This window comes from Cricetulus griseus (genome assembly GCF_003668045.3).
Source record: "Cricetulus griseus strain 17A/GY chromosome 1 unlocalized genomic scaffold, alternate assembly CriGri-PICRH-1.0 chr1_0, whole genome shotgun sequence".
Classification (NCBI taxonomy): domain Eukaryota; kingdom Metazoa; phylum Chordata; class Mammalia; order Rodentia; family Cricetidae; genus Cricetulus; species Cricetulus griseus.
The window spans coordinates 275,309,905-275,328,007 of NW_023276806.1; the positions used below are offsets into that span (position 1 = coordinate 275,309,905).

The window sequence follows — 18,103 nt, forward strand, 5'->3', positions numbered from 1 at the left end:
AGGGTTGACCCCTCAGTGGCCTTTCTGTAGTCAGCCTGGCCTCAGGACTCCCAGTCTGCTGCTCTTCTTCCTTGGACAGGAGTCAATCAGCCACCTCCTCTAGCATGGAGAGCCAGTGTTGTAACTCTGCTTTCCATCCCCAGGGAGAAAAGGGTGATGCAGGCAATGCCATTGGAGGAGGCAGGGGGGAGCCTGGCCCCCCAGGGCTCCCTGGGCCTCCTGGGCCCTCTGGGCCAAAGGTGAGTCTTTGCTGGCCCTATGTAGACAGACATGTGGAAACCCACAGCAGGGCAGATGGACAGCGCTGGAGGGAAGGTGCTGAGCATGGTGGTTGCTGCCTTCCCGGCATCCTAGAGAAACAGCTCCAGCCTAATTCAGCAGGAGCTGCGGCTGTGCCAGACCCAGCAGCACCATCACCCCATGCTCTCGGTCCTGGGGTCATAGGTCATGAGGTTTTCACAGCCTGGGTGTTGACGGGGACTTGGAGATGCCTGGCCACCATCTCTTCTGATATAGGGAAGAGGAATTAGAAAGCTGTATCCCCAAACTTTGGTCCACTTCCCAAGGCTACTAAAAGAAGTGCAAGAGTGGCCTCTGCCTTCACACCTCTCCCCACGCAGCCCATCCTGGACTCATGTGGACCTCTTACCCTGATTCTTAGGGCCTTCATGTCCCCTTCTGTTGCCCAGGCAGGCAGGACCTGGTATAGTGTGTCTTTTCCAACAGACTCCTGGCTCTCTAGCAGCTGACCTGACTCCCCGCGTGCCCTCACCTCCTCTCTTTTCTCCCCAGGGAGAAGCTGGTGTCGATGGCCAGGCTGGGCCCCCAGGACAGCAAGGAGACAAGGTAGAGTCCCCCACAGTCAGGAGCATCAGGATGAGGGTAGTTCAGGGTGTTCAAACACAGCTCAGGAAACCAACCATCCCTAGCCTGTCTGGAACCCACTGTTGACCCCAGGCTAGCCCAGCTATGACTCCTGATTCCACCTTTTGACCTGGACCTCAGAGAAGCATTCGATGAGACAGTGGGCATGCAAAAGCCTGCCTGGAGAATGGGACACTTTAGCTGGGGAATGAGTGCAAACCCTGGATCCTAAAAGGACCATAGGGGCTCATTGAGGCCATCTCTGAAGACCAGGCAATGAGCCCCTGCAACCAGTGTAGAATGGAAATCAGAAGAAGCAAAGCGCTAGATACCTGCTGCCAAGGTTGTGACTGGTTTAGGAACTGGGGAGAGGTGGCCAAATGGACAGAGGAGAGTCACTAACAACACAGGACAGAAAAGAAGGGATGTCATTAAGTGCAAAAGGAGTAGGACCCTGAGGAACTCAGAGGAAGAAAGTGTGGGCAGGCGTCAGGGATATTTCTGGAAGGGTGCAGAGTCTGCACTGAAGCATACAGGGAGTTTGTTCTGTTGGCTTGAGCCACGATGAATGAGCCACTTGACCTCTCTATGGTTCCTGAAGTGTAGCTCACCTGAGGACATCAGTGTTCTCACGTTCAGCCTTATCAACCATTTCTCTCATTTGTCATGCAACAGGGGCTTCCAGGAGCAGCTGGGGAACCAGGACCAGCTGGCCCCAAGGTATGTTCATCTGTCACTGGAGTTGTAGCATGAAGGGACTTGAGCCTGAGCTCTTGGAGAGGTGGGAAGGAAATTGTGTGCTAGCCCTAGGAGAGAGGTCTGCTTAGCCAGGTGATTATACTTAGCCATTTCTGGGGCTGTCTAGTATTGAATGCTCAAGCACACACTGCTTGTTTCTTTTGAAAAAACTTGAACTCCCTGACAAGCAGTCCTGGGCTCTCCATGCCACCCTGTGTCCAGGCAGGTACAGGGACCACCACCAGAGGCTACAGGCCCTCAGGTCTCTCCTGTCCCAGGCTGTAACAGAGTTCCTCTATCTTTTAGGGCTCCAAGGGTGAACCCGGCAAGGGAGAGATGGTGGATTACAATGGAAACATCAATGAGGCACTTCAGGTGAGTGGACTCTGCTCTGGAGGTTGAAGATCTCCCAAGTCCTACTGGAGGTCTTAGCTCATGGCTAATACTTGGCTCTGGCTAAGCAGTCATTGGGAGTTCCCTGCCTCCCATCAGTGCTCTGGGGGCACATGACTCCCAGGCCTCTCTTCACTGGTAGGAGCTGCCTCTGCCTCCCTCAAATAATTTTCTGTCAGTTTCATCCTGTTTCAAGTTCATGAGCTCCCATCTTTGTTTGCTTGTTTTTGTTTTTTATTTATTTTCTTATCTTACATACCAACCACAGTTCCCCCTCCTACCTCTTTTCCCACTCCCTACCCTGCCTCCCCCTGAATCCACCCCCCATCCACCCCTCCAAAGGGGTAAGGCCTTCTATGGGGAGTCAGCAAAGCCTGGCACAATAAGTTGAGGCAGGACCAAGCCCCTCTCCATGCATCAAGGCAGAGCAAAGCATCCCACCATAGGGAACGAAGATTCCATCTTTTAAGTAAGTGCCTCTGTCTTGGCACAGTTGTTCATGGCCAGATCATGTGGTGGTGACTGGAAGAGCCACCCCATGTGCTAAAAGGTTTTTAGCACATCTCAGCCTACTAGACTGGCAGCACCCCATCCTTAATCAGGACCAGGCAGTTCCAGAGTTCTCTTTGAGGGCATAACTGCACCAGATTGAGAATTGCTCCTTCAAACTACCTAGGTGTATGAAGCTGTATAGAGGTATGTGGAAGTGTATGAAGCTGTGTACAGCTGTGTAGAGGTGTGTGAAGCTGTGTGGGGGTGTGTGCAGCTGTGTGGGGGTGTGTGCAGCTGTGTGGAGGTGTGTGAAGCTGTGTGGGGGTGTGTGAAGCTGTGTGGGGGTGTGTGCAGCTGTGTGGAGGTGTGTGCAGCTGTGTGAGGGTGTGTGCAGCTGTGTGGGAGTGTGTGCAGCTGTGTGGGGGTGTGTGCAGCTGTGTGGGGGTGTGTGCAGCTGTGTGGGGGTGTGTGCAGCTGTGTGGAGGTGTGTGAAGCTGTGTGGAGGTATGTGCAGCTGTGTGAGGGTGTGTGCAGCTGTGTGGGGGTGTGTGCAGCTGTGTGGAAGTGTGTAGAGGTGTGTGCAGCTGTGTGGAAGTGTGTAGAGGTGTGTGCAGCTGTGTGGAAGTGTATGAAGCTGTGTGGAGGTGTGTGCAGCTGTGTGTGGGGGGTGCAGCTGTGTGGGGGGGTGTGCAGCTGTGTGGAAGTGTGTAGAGGTATGTGAATCTATGTGGAGGTGGTGAAGCTGTGTGGAGGTGTGTGCAGCTGTGTGGAGGTGTGTGCAGCTGTGTGAGGGTGTGTGCAGCTGTGTGGAGGTGTGTGCAGCTGTGTGAAAGTGTGTAGAGGTGTGTGCAGCTGTATGGAGGTGTGTAGAGGTGTGTGCAACTGTGTGAAAGTGTGTAGAGGTGTGTGCAGCTGTATGGAGGAGTGTAGAGGTGTGTGCAGCTGTATGGAAGTGTGTAGAGGTGTGTGCAGCTGTGTGCAGGTGTGTAGAGGTGTGTGCAGCTGTATGGAAGTGTGTAGAGGTGTGTGGAGCTGTATGGAGGTATGTAGAGGTGTGTGCAGCTGTGTGCAGGTATGTAGAGGTGTGTGCAGCTGTGTGGAGGTGTGTAGAGGTGTGTGCAGCTGTGTGCAGGTGTGTAGAGGTGTGTGCAGCTGTGTAGAGGTGTGTGGAGGTGTGTGGAGCTGTATGAAGCTGTGTGGAAGTGTGTGGAGGTGTGTGGAGGTGTGTGCAGCTGTGTGCAGGTGTGTGGAGGTGTGTGGAGCTGTGGGAGTCTTTGTTAGGACCACAGGGTCCTCTGCCTGCTGAGCTTTAAGGAAACGCTTTGCCAACCTCTGCTCTGAAGAAAAAGAAAGAACAGGGGAAACCCCTGCTGGGATTAGGAAGAAAAGGGGTACCGTGTCCTTCTTGTCTTCAGTTAAGAGATCACACCCACAGGAAGCAGGTCTAGTCCACCTAGGACAGCATTGGGCTTTTAAGAGGCCCCATCTAGATGTTCCCCATCCAGATGACAAACCTTTGGGAAGTGTGGGGGTGGCACAGTCACAAGAGCCCATCTGTGAGGTCTTCCTCCACCCTGGCCCTTCAGAGGGACATGACTGCCGAGGAGGTCTGGCTAATTGTACTGTGTTGTTTTTCAGGAGATCAGGACACTGGCCTTGATGGTAAGTTGCACTCCTCCCTGGTTTTCCCTCAGGCCTTGGGCTGGGCACAGAGAGTACAGTCTAGAGTTCTGACCTCCAGAAGGCATTTGCTGAGCTTCTGGGCCATGCCAAGCAGAGGGTGCACCAATCCTGGACAGGGGCAGGAGCTGTGTGTGCCTGTATCAGGGCTGTTAGTGGTGACACCTCCTCATCTCCCCAGTGGTTCACACAAGCACAGTGTGAACTCTGGACTATATTTACAGCATCTCCAGGGACACAGTTTCTCTCTCTGTCCTTCCTTCCTTCCTTCCTTCCTTCCTTCCTTCCTTCCTTCCTTCTTTCCTTCCTCTCCGTCTCCCTCCCTCCCTCCTTCCCTCTCTCTCTTTCTCCCTCTCTCTCTCTGAAAAAAATGAGTAACAGCTGTCTATGTAATCTCAGTATCTGTGCCCAGAAAACCCCTGGAAATTCCACTCTGGGTTCTGCACATGTGCCAACCAGTGGCAGGCTTGAAGGAAACATTTGTAGTTATGACAACTGTCACCAACTTCAACCTCCACAGTGGAAAGGGAAGGGGCCCCACTGGAACTGTTGGAGGGATCCCCTGTATACAGCAGGATGATATACAAGCAGAAGGGTCACCCCAAATTCAAGGCCAGCCTGGTCTATGTAGTGAGTTCTGAGTTCTGGCCCAGCAGGAGCCACCTATAAGACCTTGGCTCAAACAAACAAACAAACATACTGTATTTCCAGGGACAAACCACAAGGTTCTAGAACCAATGGATTTCATTTGGGAACATTAAAATATATGATTTTAAAAGGCCATTAGAGGTAGCAGGGGATAGCTCAGTCAGGAACATGCTTGCTGGACTTTTGAACATGAGGACCCAGGTTTCATCCCCAGAACCTATGTAGAAAGCCAAGTGTTGGGTTAGTGAGATGGCTTAGCAGGTGAAGGGGTTTACTATACATGCCTGTCGACCCAAATTTCATCCAGGATAAAAGAGAGAGAAAGAGAGAACCAATTCCACAAAGTTGTCCGCCAACCTCTCATTCATGCTGTAACCTGTGTGTGTGTGTGTGTGTGTGTGTGTGTAAATGTTATGTTTGAAAGTGACTAATCTTGTAAGCCAGCCGCACATACAGCCCTCTGGTGACAGCCCTCCTGCTAGAAAGTTCTTCCTTTCCTTCCTAGGGTCCTCCTGGTCTTCCTGGACAAACAGGCCCACCTGGACCTCCAGGGAGTCCAGGTCAAAGGGTAAGACTGGGGACTGGGAAGGTGGGGGGGCTGGGGATGTGGGGAGCAGAGCATGTAAAATGCTGAAAGCATGGTGCATTCTGAGCACCCCCATGTTTTGTGACCCCCAATCTTCTCAGAACCACCATACTTACCTGTCATCCCTCTTGGTACCTTAGGCCACCCCCACCAGTCCCCTCAGTCCTAGCCTCAAGCTCTACCATTCTTCCCTGGTAATACTCTGGTTTTGTGCTTCAGAGACCCCTCAGATACAGTAGGATCTGGAACATACCCCTAGTTACAGCCACCATATCCAGGCTACCCCTTTCTCACTCTTACCCTCCCTCACTCAGTCCCTTCACCCACCCTTTCCCCTGCTTTTCTAGAAGAAATCATGTGTTTTCTCTCTGCCTCTGAGAGCCTGTCCTCCTCCAAGTAGCCTTCTCTAGGAAGTCACTCCAGACCCATCCAGCAGAATTAGCTGCCTCTCCCCACCGTTTCTTCCTACATCATTACCACAGCCCGCCCCCAGCCTAAATGAAGAAGGGTCTGAGATTGCTGTAAAGTGGATAGGAGATCCTTGCAGGCAGTGAGGCCAGGAGGGTTGGGCTAAAGTGACCAGGAGCTGTGGGATATTCAGGGCTCTCAGAGACAGCTGTGCGACACTGTGGCTAAAACATGGGTCACAGGATGCTCAGCTCCCCTCACCAATGTACTTTGGTGTACCTTCTGGAAGCTATGGGAGCAGGGGCAGGATACCAAGAAGGTGGGTATTGGTGTATCTGCTCTCAACCATTCCTGTTGCCCCTGCTACAGGGGGAGATTGGACTGCCAGGCCCTCCAGGACACGATGGGGACAAGGTAAGCAACACTGCCTACAGCAAGGATTCTGTGTGTGGTTCTCCCCCAGGCAGTGTGAACAGGAGGGCTCAGGAGCAGGCCCAGAAAAGTAAGGAGGGATAGAAAGAGGAGTTCTAGCTGTACCCTAGCAGAGCCAGCCTGGGGATCTCTTTATCAGCTCCCATCTAGTCAGTGCCAGTGGCCCCAACCTTTGACCACCAAGCCTTCTCTGATCTCTCTCTCTCTCCCTCCTCCTTTATCCACTAATATCCCTAAGAAGTGCCATTAATATTTCTATAGGGACCTCGAGGAAAACCAGGAGATATGGGGCCCGCTGGCCCCCAAGGGCCCCCAGGAAAGGATGGGCCTCCAGGGATGAAGGGAGATCCTGGACCCCCAGGGAGCCCTGGGGAGAAAGGGGAGACAGGACAAGCAGGCCCCCAGGTGAGTGTCTGGGCAGCTGGTACCTTGCATGCACCACCTCCGTCCTGACATGTGCTCTGCATGCTGCCAGCTGCTCCTGAGTTCAAAGAACCAAGATTTGCTTGATGCTGCCTGCCGTGCAACTCGCTTTATGAAGGCTGGTACCCTGTAGTGGCTCTACTCAAGAGACCTGACTCTTGTGCCAACCTCATCTGTATCCTTGGGAAAGTCACTGAGTCTTGCAGAGCCTCAATTTCCTAGCTCTGAAATGGGAATAACAATGCCTTTCCTGGATCCACCCCCCCCCGCATGAAATATTGAAAAAGGCCCAGACAGAGCTATAAGCCTACTTCTCCAGAAGCATGTGGAAGCCCTACATCAGAGGAGTTTGCATGAATGGGAAAGGCCCCCTGCCCAGTCCAGCAAGGCTGCTGACTTAGCTGAGGAGCTTTCCCTGGGCATTAGTAGTTCCATCTGTGAAATGGCACCACCCTTGGAGGAAGGGAGTCACGCATGTATGCATGCCACAGATGGGCACCATTTGCGCGATGATTCTGAGCTTCACTGATGGAGATCTTTGTCAATCTGTAGGGTCTAGACGGCCCAACTGGGGAGAAAGGAGAACCAGGTGACGAAGGGAGGCCCGGAGCAACAGGATTACCTGGGCCCATCGGGCTCCCGGGATTCACAGTAAGGCGAGAGGACCGGGTGTCAAGGGTGTCCACAGGCAGCTGCAGATGAGGGCACAGGAGTGAGAGGCTCCTCACTGGGGCCAACAGCCTAAGCGTGCCTGGCATCACACCAGGCTATATTCGCCTGGGCCTGTCAGCTGCCCTGGAGTCCTTATTTGGTCCAAACAGAATTCTAGTTTCTTCGGTAGACACCGTGGTGGCTTCTGTCTTCGGGTGCTTCTTAGCCCAAGGGTGCTTTACTCGGACATGGAATTCCGATCTTAGAACTAAAAAAAGACAGGCAGGTCCTTGGGGTGTGCAGACCAGTCAACCTAGCTTAATCAGTCAGCCCCACGTCCCCCAAAAAGTAGAAAGAGAGAGATCTTGAGCAAGCAAACCAGGCAGGCATCTGAGGGACATTTAAGGTTGACATCCTGCCTCATACACCCACACACCAACACAAAAACAGTAAAAGAACCTCAGAGGTCAAAAGTGACTCAGTGGACCCTGAAAATGAATGTCTACCCAGCAGGGCCAGGCAGGTAGGTAAATGACTCATAGTGTCTCAGCTCATCCACTTCCAAGATGGAAGCTAAGCTCCTGGGCTTGGTGTAGTCTTTTCCTTGTCCTCCTTCCCCAAGGCTATGGGATCTGAGCTATATTCACTTTCTATTGGTGTTCCATAGCCATCACAAACAGCAGCTTTTAAAATGACACACCTTTGTCATTCTGTATATTCTATGGCTCAAGAGCCAAGGCCTGTCATTGTTGGCTTCCCCAACCAGGATCTCCAAGGCTGCAGTCAAATCAGTGGCCATCTGTGTTCTTGCCTGGAACCTGTAGTCCTCTTCCAAGCCACTAGCTGTTGACAAGATTTGGTCCCTTGCCATAGTAGGACTGAGTCCCCCAGCTCCTGCATGCCACCTACAATTCCCGGCCACATGGTGGACAGTTCATCTCACAATAGTTGATTTCTTGAAGGTCATCTGGAGGGTTTTTCTAGAATCTAGAACTAGCAAGACAGAGCCATGTACACGCATGTGTCTCTCTGTGTGTATAAACCTATAATATGTCTTTGCATATGTTAAAGCTTCCTATGTAAAACACATGTATGTGATGGTATGTAAAATAGTCACAGAAGCGACAGGCATCATGGTGCCACATTCCGTCTTCCAAGACTGAAAAACAAGTCATGGTTCCACCCTGCAGCCTGTCTGCCACAGGAACCATACACAGGACTAGCCCTTCTCCCACCACTGGAGTCTCAGCTTGGAGATGGTTGTCACAGGGCCATCTTGGTCCACTGTTCTGTCGACAGGCTACCTATGCAGCTTCCCCAGGAGCAGCCTAGTCCTTGTAGCTTATCACAGATGTGAGGGTGGGCCTGTGGCCAGACTCCTGGCTATCAGCTCTCACACTGGGATGTTTTTGTGCCCACAGGGAGAGAAAGGAGAAGCTGGGGAGAAAGGTGACCCAGGAGCAGAGGTAGGTCGAACCTGCCCTTCCTTCCCTGTGATCACCTGACAAGGGTCCCACTAGAAATAACCAGTTTTTCTCCAAGTTGCTTAGCATCTCTGACTGGGGAAGGCTGGAAGCTGGGAAACTGTCGGTGCTGAGCCCCAAGGCTGCCCTGGTCACACATTGGCCAGTTTCTGGAGTACTCAGAGAACACCCTGAGGCTCCAGTAGGTATAGGAAAATAAATAGAATGGCCTGGCTGTGCCACAGAGGTTGAGCCATTTGGGAAAGTTCTGAATGACAGTGTAGGGCTTTGTTACAGAGTTTCAGAGGAATGCTTTCAGGAGAAGTGAGATTCTTCAAGAGGAGAGAGGAAGGGTGAGGAACAAGAAATCAGTCTGGAAGCCGGTGGGCTTTGTGCAAGATGGAGAGCCCTGTGCATATTTGTCCAGGGGAAGCAGCAGATGTCTTGGTGATGGGATGGAGTTTGACAGTAAGACCTGGGCAGTCCAGGAGCCAACCGAGAGCAAAGAGAGAGACCACCAAGCTTCATGGTCCCCCATGAGGTTCCCTGACCCATCACCCTTTAATGTCACCAACCCCATCTGAATTTAGTGAAACGGACCCAAGTATGCTACCACTGTTCCTTATTTAAGAATGGATTGCACCCTAAAAAAGTCATTCTAAATTCTAGGAAAGCATTATACACACAAATGTCCCTTCAAGATGTATTTTAAGTGAAAATTGAAAACAGTGTTCCTAACAAGAAGGATGAGATCCTTAGGCTAATACACTGGTAATGCTAGCTTTGTCCATGGTTGAGGGACTTCCTCATGCCAAGTGCCATTCTCGGCCCTGTCCAGGTGGACAGTTGCCCTCCTACTCAAGGGCCAGTGTGTCATTAAGGAAGGAGGCTCATGGGGGAACGCACCCAAAAATAGAAAATCTAGCTTCACATCGACTATAAAAGACTAGAAAACCAAATTATATTTATGTATCCTTGTAAGCACATAAATAAATATATCCAGTTATAAATGATACATCCAAAAAAGTAGGGAAGGTAATAGGGCAAAATATTAGCACTCTCTTAATTAATATGACAGAAATGTATTATTTTTTCTCCTTTCATTTCCTTCTCATTTATAAAATATTTAATAAGTCTGTGTTACTTTTAAACACTTGTTTTTGTTTGTTTAATTTGTTTTTTTCAAGGCAGGGTTTCTCTGTGTAGCCCTGGTTGTCCTGGAACTCACTCTGTAGGCCAGGCTGGCCTCAAACTCAGAGATCTGCCTCCTGAGTACATCACCATGCTCAGTGGGGCTTGGGTTTTTACAAACACTCTTATAATCAGATCCATACATTATTTATTTATAGTAAGAATAGTGTGTGTGTGTGTGTGTGTGTGTGTGTGTGTGTGTGTGTGTGTGTGTGTGTGTGTGTAGAGCCTTCACACATGCTACCCAAATGCTCTACCACTAAGCTGCAGCCTCACCACATTTCTGTTGCTGTGATAAAATACCCTGAAAAAAAAAAAGCAACTTGGGGGAAGAAAGGGTTTAGTTTAGCTGACAATTCCAAGCTACAGTCCATTATTGCAGGGAAGCCAGGGTGGTGGAAGCTTGAGTCAGTTGGTCACATCAAGTTCATAGTCAAGAACAGAGAGAAATGAATGCATGCATGCATGCATGCTGACTTACTCAGCTTCATTTCTCCACTCATGCAGTTCAGGAATCTCCCCAGCCTAGGGAATGGTGATGCCCACAGTGGGCTGGCTCTTCCCACATCAATTAACTTACTGATTTAACACAGACATGGCCACAGGTCAACCCAAAGTGAATAATCCCTGAGACTCTTCTAGGTTGAGTCAAGTTGACAAAGCTAACCGTTAAGCCAAGCACAGGAGACTTTTCAAAGACTGTCTGCTCATCAAGGATATTGCCTTTGAGCAGAAACACCCCAGTCCAAGGGACATTGGTATCTTCCTATCCAGCCTGAATCTCTCTTGCTGCATCTTCCCTCAAAAGAAATACAGCCAACTGTCCCTGACACACCCATTACAAACTTGGGGTGGAGCTAGTCTTGAAGAATATTCTTCAGAGATATCTCAGCCTCCATTGGCTTCAGATAACCAGTCTCTACTCCCATAAGCCAAGACATGAATGCCAAGAGGCCAGGGTTGAAGATAGCAGGGGTGGAGTCTGGGCAGACTGGAGATCATGCCCCACTTAGAGGGTAGGGCTCTTTTTCTTCCCCCCATGGGCAGTGGTTGCCATGAACAACATGGCACAAATCTACTGCTAGATAACCTGTGTTTCAAGGCAACCTGGAGGAGTAGGTGTTCTGGAGACGTTTTCTGAAAGTGTTTTTGGGCCAACACTGTGTTTGCCCTGCATTCCTGTCCTGAGTCTCCTTTAGGAAGGCTGTGTATTGGCTTGACCTTCAGTGGCATTCCTATCCTCCGTGACCTTAGCTGGACCAGGACCATAACAGAGCATAACAGAGCTTCCCTTTTGGTTTATAGGTTCCCGGGCCACCAGGGCCAGAGGGGCCTCCAGGACCTCCGGTAAGTGTCAAAGACTTGGTAGCATTGTGGTTGGTCCTACGGTGTCCCCTTCCTTGGCAGTCACTGGGTTTAACTTCAGCCTTGGGTCCTCTACCTCAAGAGCTTTTCACTTCCACAAATCCTCCTCATCCCTCCTCCCTCCTGTCTTAAACATGCTCTCCCAGTGACACACACCAGGGAGCCCAGGTTGACTGGTGTGGAAGCCACAGGCTTGCTCAGTCATTGCTCTGCCCAGCATTTGTTTAACCCTTTTCTATTAGATGTCTGCTCTTGCCCTTTCCTTAGCAAGAGGATGATTTTTTGGGGGGGAAGTGACCCATTAAAACCAGTCCAGTTGGATGCAAACAGAGGGTCCCCAAGCACCTCAAATGAGCAGGTGTTGGTCTGTGCCTCTTCATGTTCCATGATGACTCCTACATTCTGGATCATCCATTGTATCAGCAACAATACCGATAGTCGCCACCATTTAATGGAAGTTCCTCTGTCCCACATACTAAGTGTTCTGCTTACTTCAATTCACTCCGTTTTCACTGCTGCCCCCTCTGAACTTCATGAGACTCCGAGTCAGCTGTGGGAGGTCACAGAGAGATTTTGTGTCAGCCCCTGGCTGGGCAGATTGTTCTGACTCCACCCCAGGAAGGCCCATGTTTAAACTGTCTTCACGTTCCCTTCTGCCTCTCAAGATCTGGGACCTGAGACCATACACCTCCAACCCTCGCCCTTCTGTGGTCACCTACATGTGCAGTTCTAATGCCTCTTGTTCTGATCCCAAATGCAGGGCCTCCAAGGTGTTCCTGGACCAAAGGTAAGAAAAGGTCATGTAACAGATGCTGTGGGCGGGACGTGCTTCTGAGTCCTAGCTGATCCACCTTCCTAAATGGCATCGCCCAATAGGCACAGCCAGGCCATCAGGGCAGAATGGAGCCCTATATATAGTCCCTCTGACATGACACCTGGCCTGCTTTGGGATGTGAATTTCCTCATCCACCTCTTGAGCTCCATGGAGTGACTTGTTTACAAATGACCAAACTCTTGCCCTTCTCTCTCCAGACCCTTCCCTCAACCTAAAGTATGGCGAGACTGCCACTCCTAGCCTCCAGGACCCCAGGGCACAAGGCTGGGCTGTCTCCAGCAGACACCTTCATTATTTCCTTCCATCTCCTTTTCCCGCAGGGAGAAGCAGGCCTAGATGGCTCCAAAGGAGAGAAGGGTTCCCAGGGAGAAAAAGGAGACCGGGGACCTCTGGGATTGCCTGTAAGTACCTGTGATCCGTAAGTCTTCTGGGAAGAGCTGCCCTTGGTAGCCCTCCCCCAGGCTTCACTGCTGGGCAGGGACCAGGGAGGACACTGCTCTGCCTCTGCATCTAAGTTCTGAGTGTCCCAGTGTGCTGGGCTCTACCTTTTCATAGTGGGGAAGGAATGCAGGCCCTTAGCATCTTTCCCAGGCCTAGACTTAATACTGGAACAATGTGAAGCTAACTGAGATAGGGTTCACACCTGAGGAACAACCTGATGGGAGAACCAGAAAGGCCTGAACTCAGCCTCAGGGCCTGCTGGGGCCTGACTTGAAGCCATAAAGGTGTGTCCTGAGGGGATAAGCATGGAAGACTTGGGGCACTATGGCAATGGCTATTCTTCCTCCTCCCATCTTCCCCAAATGACCCCAAGGGAGACCCCAGCTCACTTCTTTTATATACTAGTCACAGCACACAGGCATGTATGAAGTCATCTCTGTGGTCCCAGCAGGCTGCTCCCAAAGCCTGTACTCTCAGCCTTCCAGAGCTGGAGTACTCCCTCCTCAGCCTCTGAGGACAGCCTCTAGGATTCTGTTTGTCTAGAGGTATAGATCAGACTGCATTAGTCTCTGTCCCACCCTCCCAGTGGTGTGGTGGCTCTTCATGCGCCACTCTCTGAATCTGCTTTTCAAGAGCTAAAAGAGACTTGAGCAAACCATCTTGTCATTGTACTGATGGTCACTTGAGGTCACAGATGAAGCTGGTGGCTAGACCGAGCCAAAGGCTGCTCATCCATTGAAGCTACAGGGGGACTTCCTCTGTCTCCAGCTACAAGCCAGTCCCTCACCCCAGGCAGCTGTAAACAGCAGAGGAACCATGGGAAACCAAAGCTGTCATAGCAAACACACAACAGAGGCCAAAGGGACTGTTTCCCTCTAGCTGGTGCAGCGAGCATTGGAAGAACTAAAGAGCTGATTCATTTGACAGACTACAGGAAAGTGATGGCTTTAGCAGATGCTTGCCCGATCAGAAGCCGTGTCTGGAATGACTTTAGTACACACGGGAGCACCTTCCTGACCCCGTCAACCACAGATCACCTGTTGTTCACCTTCATAGCTCCAACAACCCCAATGAACATGAGAGGCTTCAGTTAGGGATACCCATGCCAATAACCCAGCAACCCAACACGTGACGTAAACAACAACGGTGCCAGATGAGTCTGTCTCCAGCAGTTTCTGGCAGGGGCATATGCACAGAGAAATCCTTTCCTTAGCTTGAAAAATGCAACAGGAGGCCTGATTCGATGACTCAGTCAGTCAAGTGCCTGCCTTGCAAGTGTGAGGCCTGTATTCAGATCCCTAGAACCCCAGTTAAGCAGTGTGGCTCAAGTCTTTAATCCCAGCACTTAGGAGGCAGAGGCAGGTGGATCTCTGAGTTTGGGGCCAGCCTGGTCTACAGAGTGAGTTCTAGGACTGTCAGGGCTACACGGAGAAACCCTGTCTCAAAAAACCAAAAGAAAAAGAAACTGAGCAGTGGTTGTGTGTGCCTGTAATCTCCAGCAATGGTAAGGCCACAGCTCCCAGAAAGCTCATAGCCAGCTAGCCGAGGCTCTGTAGAGAACTTCCAGGCCAATGAGAAACCCTGTCTCAAACAAAAGGAGGGAGGTGCCTAAGGAATGACACTGGAGATTGTCCTCTGACCTTTACATGCACCGAGCATGCCCTCACCTATGTGCATGTCTCCATGCTCACACCTACAAAACCAAACAAAAAAGAAATAAGCTTGTTCATAGAATGCAGTTCACAAGGACTTTTGGGGGGGGCAGTAGGGAGTGGCAAGGATTGTGATGCCCTGGAGATCTTACGGCCCTTCTTAGGGAGAATGGTCTCTTAGGTCAGGTGACATTGGCTTTGGAGGGAGGAGAGCCTAATACCTTTGAATCTTTCAGCTGGATGCCTGGCATTGTCTAGGCAGTTGCACCATACATATTCTGATCAATAGCATTTATGGCCCTAGAAGGGTGATGCCAGTGTCTCACCAAGGGTCTGAGTGCTCTGGACCATGCTCTCTGACCCAAACCCCCCAAGAGCATCTGCAAATCCATGAATGCCCCAGGCTATTTCTAGACTGTACCTGGGTGGCAGCAGCCATGTGGCAGCAGGTAGCAGCCTCTCCAGGCCTATCCTGCTAGCTTCCCTGCTATTTAGCTCTCAGTGGTGCCAGGACACTGTGGAGTTTAAACATGCCTTGACCCAGGGCCCCCATTCTTGAAGATTTACGCAACCGGGCCAGCATGGAACCTGGATATCTGTGTTGTAAACAGAACCCCAGGAGAGACACTACATGTGCAGCCAGAGTCAGGAACCTCAGCTCTAACTTGGGCCCAAAGTCGGTCTTGACACAAAGCACAAAGCTTTGCAGCCTCATCCAACCCAGGACCCTTTCTCAGGAAAGCAGTTTTCAAGAACTCTGTGCTTGCTGGCCATTTGTCCCCCTCCTGCCAACCCCAGAGACCACTTCAGAGCCTGGCACTAGCAAAAAGACCCCTTCCCCACCAAGTCATTGTTCACTGGTCATCAGGGAGTAAAGAGGCCACAGGGCATGCAGGCTGAGTAGTGTTTCAACTTCCGGCCCATTTGCCACAAATTTGTAGCTTTAGACCCATGATCCTGCCAGCTGCCTCCAAAGCCTCTGTCTGTAAAGAGACCCTTGTTTGAAAGTATGGGAATGGACCAAGTCTGTGTCTGACTGTAAAGTGCCAGAGAAATGTCAGCCATTGTCAGGATCCTCATTCTCCAGCTGCCTCTGCCTGCCCAGATGGAGCAGAACTAAGTCTGCTTCTACTCAGGTTTAAAAGTCAGTGCTGGGGCCAGCGAGAGGGTTAAGTGGGTAAAATCACTTGCTGTGAGCCTAAAAACATGAGTTCAGTTTCTGGAATCCACACGGTGGAAGGAGAAAAATCCAACTCCCAGAAGTTGTCCTATGACCTACACACACACACAGAGAGAGAGAGAGAGAGAGAGAGAGAGAGAGAGAGAGAGAGAGAGAGAGAGAGAGAGAGAGAGAGAGAGATTAGGAGGTTCAAAATGGCCAGGAATGTCTTTTTGTGTCCCCTTCTCCGAGCACCAGAGCACCCTGGGAAGAGGGGTTCCTGTGGGGTGAAGGGAGAGAGGGGGGCAAGAGCTGTGGAGGATCAGAGCATCTGTCCGCAGGGTTCACTCCAGCTCAGCAGCCATCCAAAGCCCTCAGTGTCTCCGTGTTTCTTGTCAGTGTCCATGTAAACACACCCCCTGTCCTCCCAAGCTCACGCCCCACCCCCGTTGTGTTTATGGCATTTGTGTCTGTCCAGAGTCACGCTTACTCACCTCTCCCCTCCCCATTGTCTCTTTCTCTCTCCCACTCCCTCCCATCCCTTCCTTCTGTTCAAATTGTGCCCTTCGTCCAGGGAGCTTCAGGTTTGGACGGCAGGCCTGGGCCACCGGTGAGTGTCATTTCTCCATCACCCTTCTCCCGCCCCATCTGTCTGGCCTATGGTCCCTCTTGTCTTTCCTGCTGTGGCCTTGTTCGCTCCCCCACCCCACCCCACCCCTGCAGTGACATTGATCATGCTTTGTCCTGTCATAGACACCAGAAAGCCTTTTCTGTGCCCACATCAGAGATGCCCTTTTAGACCCTTTGGCCACAGTGACTGTGCACTCAAAGACCCCAGATATGCGAAGGAGTCACTTTAACAACAGTGACCCTGATGCTGAGTCCAGCCTGGGAACCCTACCCTGGGGCTTGAGCCAAGATGTATCTCCAGCAAACACAAGTGTCTTGTGTGTGACCTTCACGCTGTGTTGTTGTCATACTGTGAAATCTGTCCATCTCCTGTCTGCCCGTGAGGGCCTCCCAGTCATATGTAGTCACCCCACCTGGAGTGTTTGTTGGGGAGCATAGAAGGGTCAGGATGGGAGTAGCATGTAGTAATTCAAAGGCCAGTCTCAGTTCAGTGTCCTGTGGGTGCATTTTACCCACACCTGCCACTGTGGGTTGTACCCAAGCCACCCTGCAAACACAAGGGGTCTGTAATAGAGCAAGTGAGGGACCTGGACCCTCCATTACTCCATCCCTCCTGGTTCCAGAAAAGAGGTCTCACTGTCCCTTCTGCAGACATACGTCCTGGAGGGCCACAGGAAACACCCCTCTGCTTTACCTGCACAGAAAACCCTGTGATTTTGCCAGCATTAGTTCCGGGATCAGGGCATAAGACTTCCCGGTTTGGAAGCCATACCAGGGCTGTGTGCCCAGCCACTTGTAGCCAGCCAGCTATGCCAAGATAGTCATCTAAGGTCCATCTTAGCCTTGGAAGATCCATCACCCTATAGTTAGGGCTATAGTTAGCTGGCTGGAGTGCCATGTGGGAGAGAAGAAAAGTAGGTGGGTCCTGAAGTAGAAGACAGGCAGGGTTGTGGGGCAGAGCCTGGAGCTTTCAGAGGTAGGGGAATACCCAGGTGACCCATCAGAGCCTCATCCTACCAAACGCCAATTCTGTCTCCTTGTATGAAAGAGCCACGGAGTGTCCTGTCTTGCCGATAGTTGGGGGTCAGACCTAGCATTTATTTGCACATTTATCCCAAGAGGCCTCAGAACAGACTCCCTAATTGACCTTTTAGATTTAGGGAGGGGAAACTGAAGCCGGGGCCAGTCTGTGGAGCCCTTTCAGTACTGTGGAGTCTGTGGGATGCGGAGGCAGAGAGCCAGCCTCCAGTCCTACTCTGAGGGGGCCACGACTGCCATCCGTGCTCTACTCTCTTCCTCCTCACGGCACAGAGGACACCAAGAACTTCTCCTGGCTCTGTTGTTTCCTGTGCAGCTAATCTGCTTTCTCCCGTATGTTCCTGCCCCCCCCCCTCCTGACTACACTCAGAGTACCAGACAGCGTCCTCCTAGGGTCAGCCTCATGACCCACAGTCTGGTCTGAATAGGACACATAAATACTGAGAGGCCAATAGACAGGAGACTATGAAATAGAAACTTGGTCTCCTTGAAATGTTTGCTGATTCTATAGCAAGCCCAGCTCTGTCTCCATGCAGACAGCTTACTGAAGTGCCCCTAGCTCCCTGGGACCCCGAGTTAAAAGAGAACCTGCCCCTACTTCCTGAAGGCCAGTGTGGTTCTGACACTGGAGAACAAACACTAACTCATGACCGTTTGCCTGTTCCTCAGGCCTGGGGCTCTATGGGGTCTGCAGTGGGTTGGGGGAGGGGTGCTGGGTGGCCCTCTCACGCCTGGCCTGCCTCTGAGTGTGTCTCTGCATCAGTCTCTGTGGCATGAAGACCCTCCCGCTGCATGTGGAGCTGTGACAGCAAGGGGGCGCCAGGCCTAGGCCCCCACTCCTGGGATGGGGTCACCTCCCTCCCCAGTGCTTGTCGGTGGCAACCCAAGCAACTGTCCTACTGTTTTCAGCCTTGGCAAGCTTGGCTGTGATGTGAGAGGTTTTCATTCCGTGAATCCAGCTCTGAGGAGGGGGAAGGATCGCTCCACCAAGGCCCTTAAATCCAAAATGGATCT

General features: G+C 51.4%; 1 protein-coding gene across 1 annotated transcript in view; it reads left to right on the plus strand.

Annotated features, from left to right (window-relative positions):
• Positions 1 to 18,103, plus strand: part of Col13a1 (collagen type XIII alpha 1 chain) — a 187,324-nt gene that overhangs the window by 106,305 nt on the left and 62,916 nt on the right. Inside the window, exons 23-36 of the mRNA XM_035451476.1 lie at positions 144 to 239; positions 793 to 846; positions 1,540 to 1,584; positions 1,909 to 1,977; positions 4,126 to 4,149; positions 5,321 to 5,383; positions 6,179 to 6,223; positions 6,503 to 6,646; positions 7,217 to 7,315; positions 8,737 to 8,781; positions 11,275 to 11,316; positions 12,095 to 12,121; positions 12,490 to 12,570; positions 15,996 to 16,031. Of these exons, the coding sequence (XP_035307367.1) occupies positions 144 to 239; positions 793 to 846; positions 1,540 to 1,584; positions 1,909 to 1,977; positions 4,126 to 4,149; positions 5,321 to 5,383; positions 6,179 to 6,223; positions 6,503 to 6,646; positions 7,217 to 7,315; positions 8,737 to 8,781; positions 11,275 to 11,316; positions 12,095 to 12,121; positions 12,490 to 12,570; positions 15,996 to 16,031 (870 nt within the window). The remainder of the gene's footprint in view (positions 1 to 143; positions 240 to 792; positions 847 to 1,539; positions 1,585 to 1,908; positions 1,978 to 4,125; positions 4,150 to 5,320; positions 5,384 to 6,178; positions 6,224 to 6,502; positions 6,647 to 7,216; positions 7,316 to 8,736; positions 8,782 to 11,274; positions 11,317 to 12,094; positions 12,122 to 12,489; positions 12,571 to 15,995; positions 16,032 to 18,103) is intronic.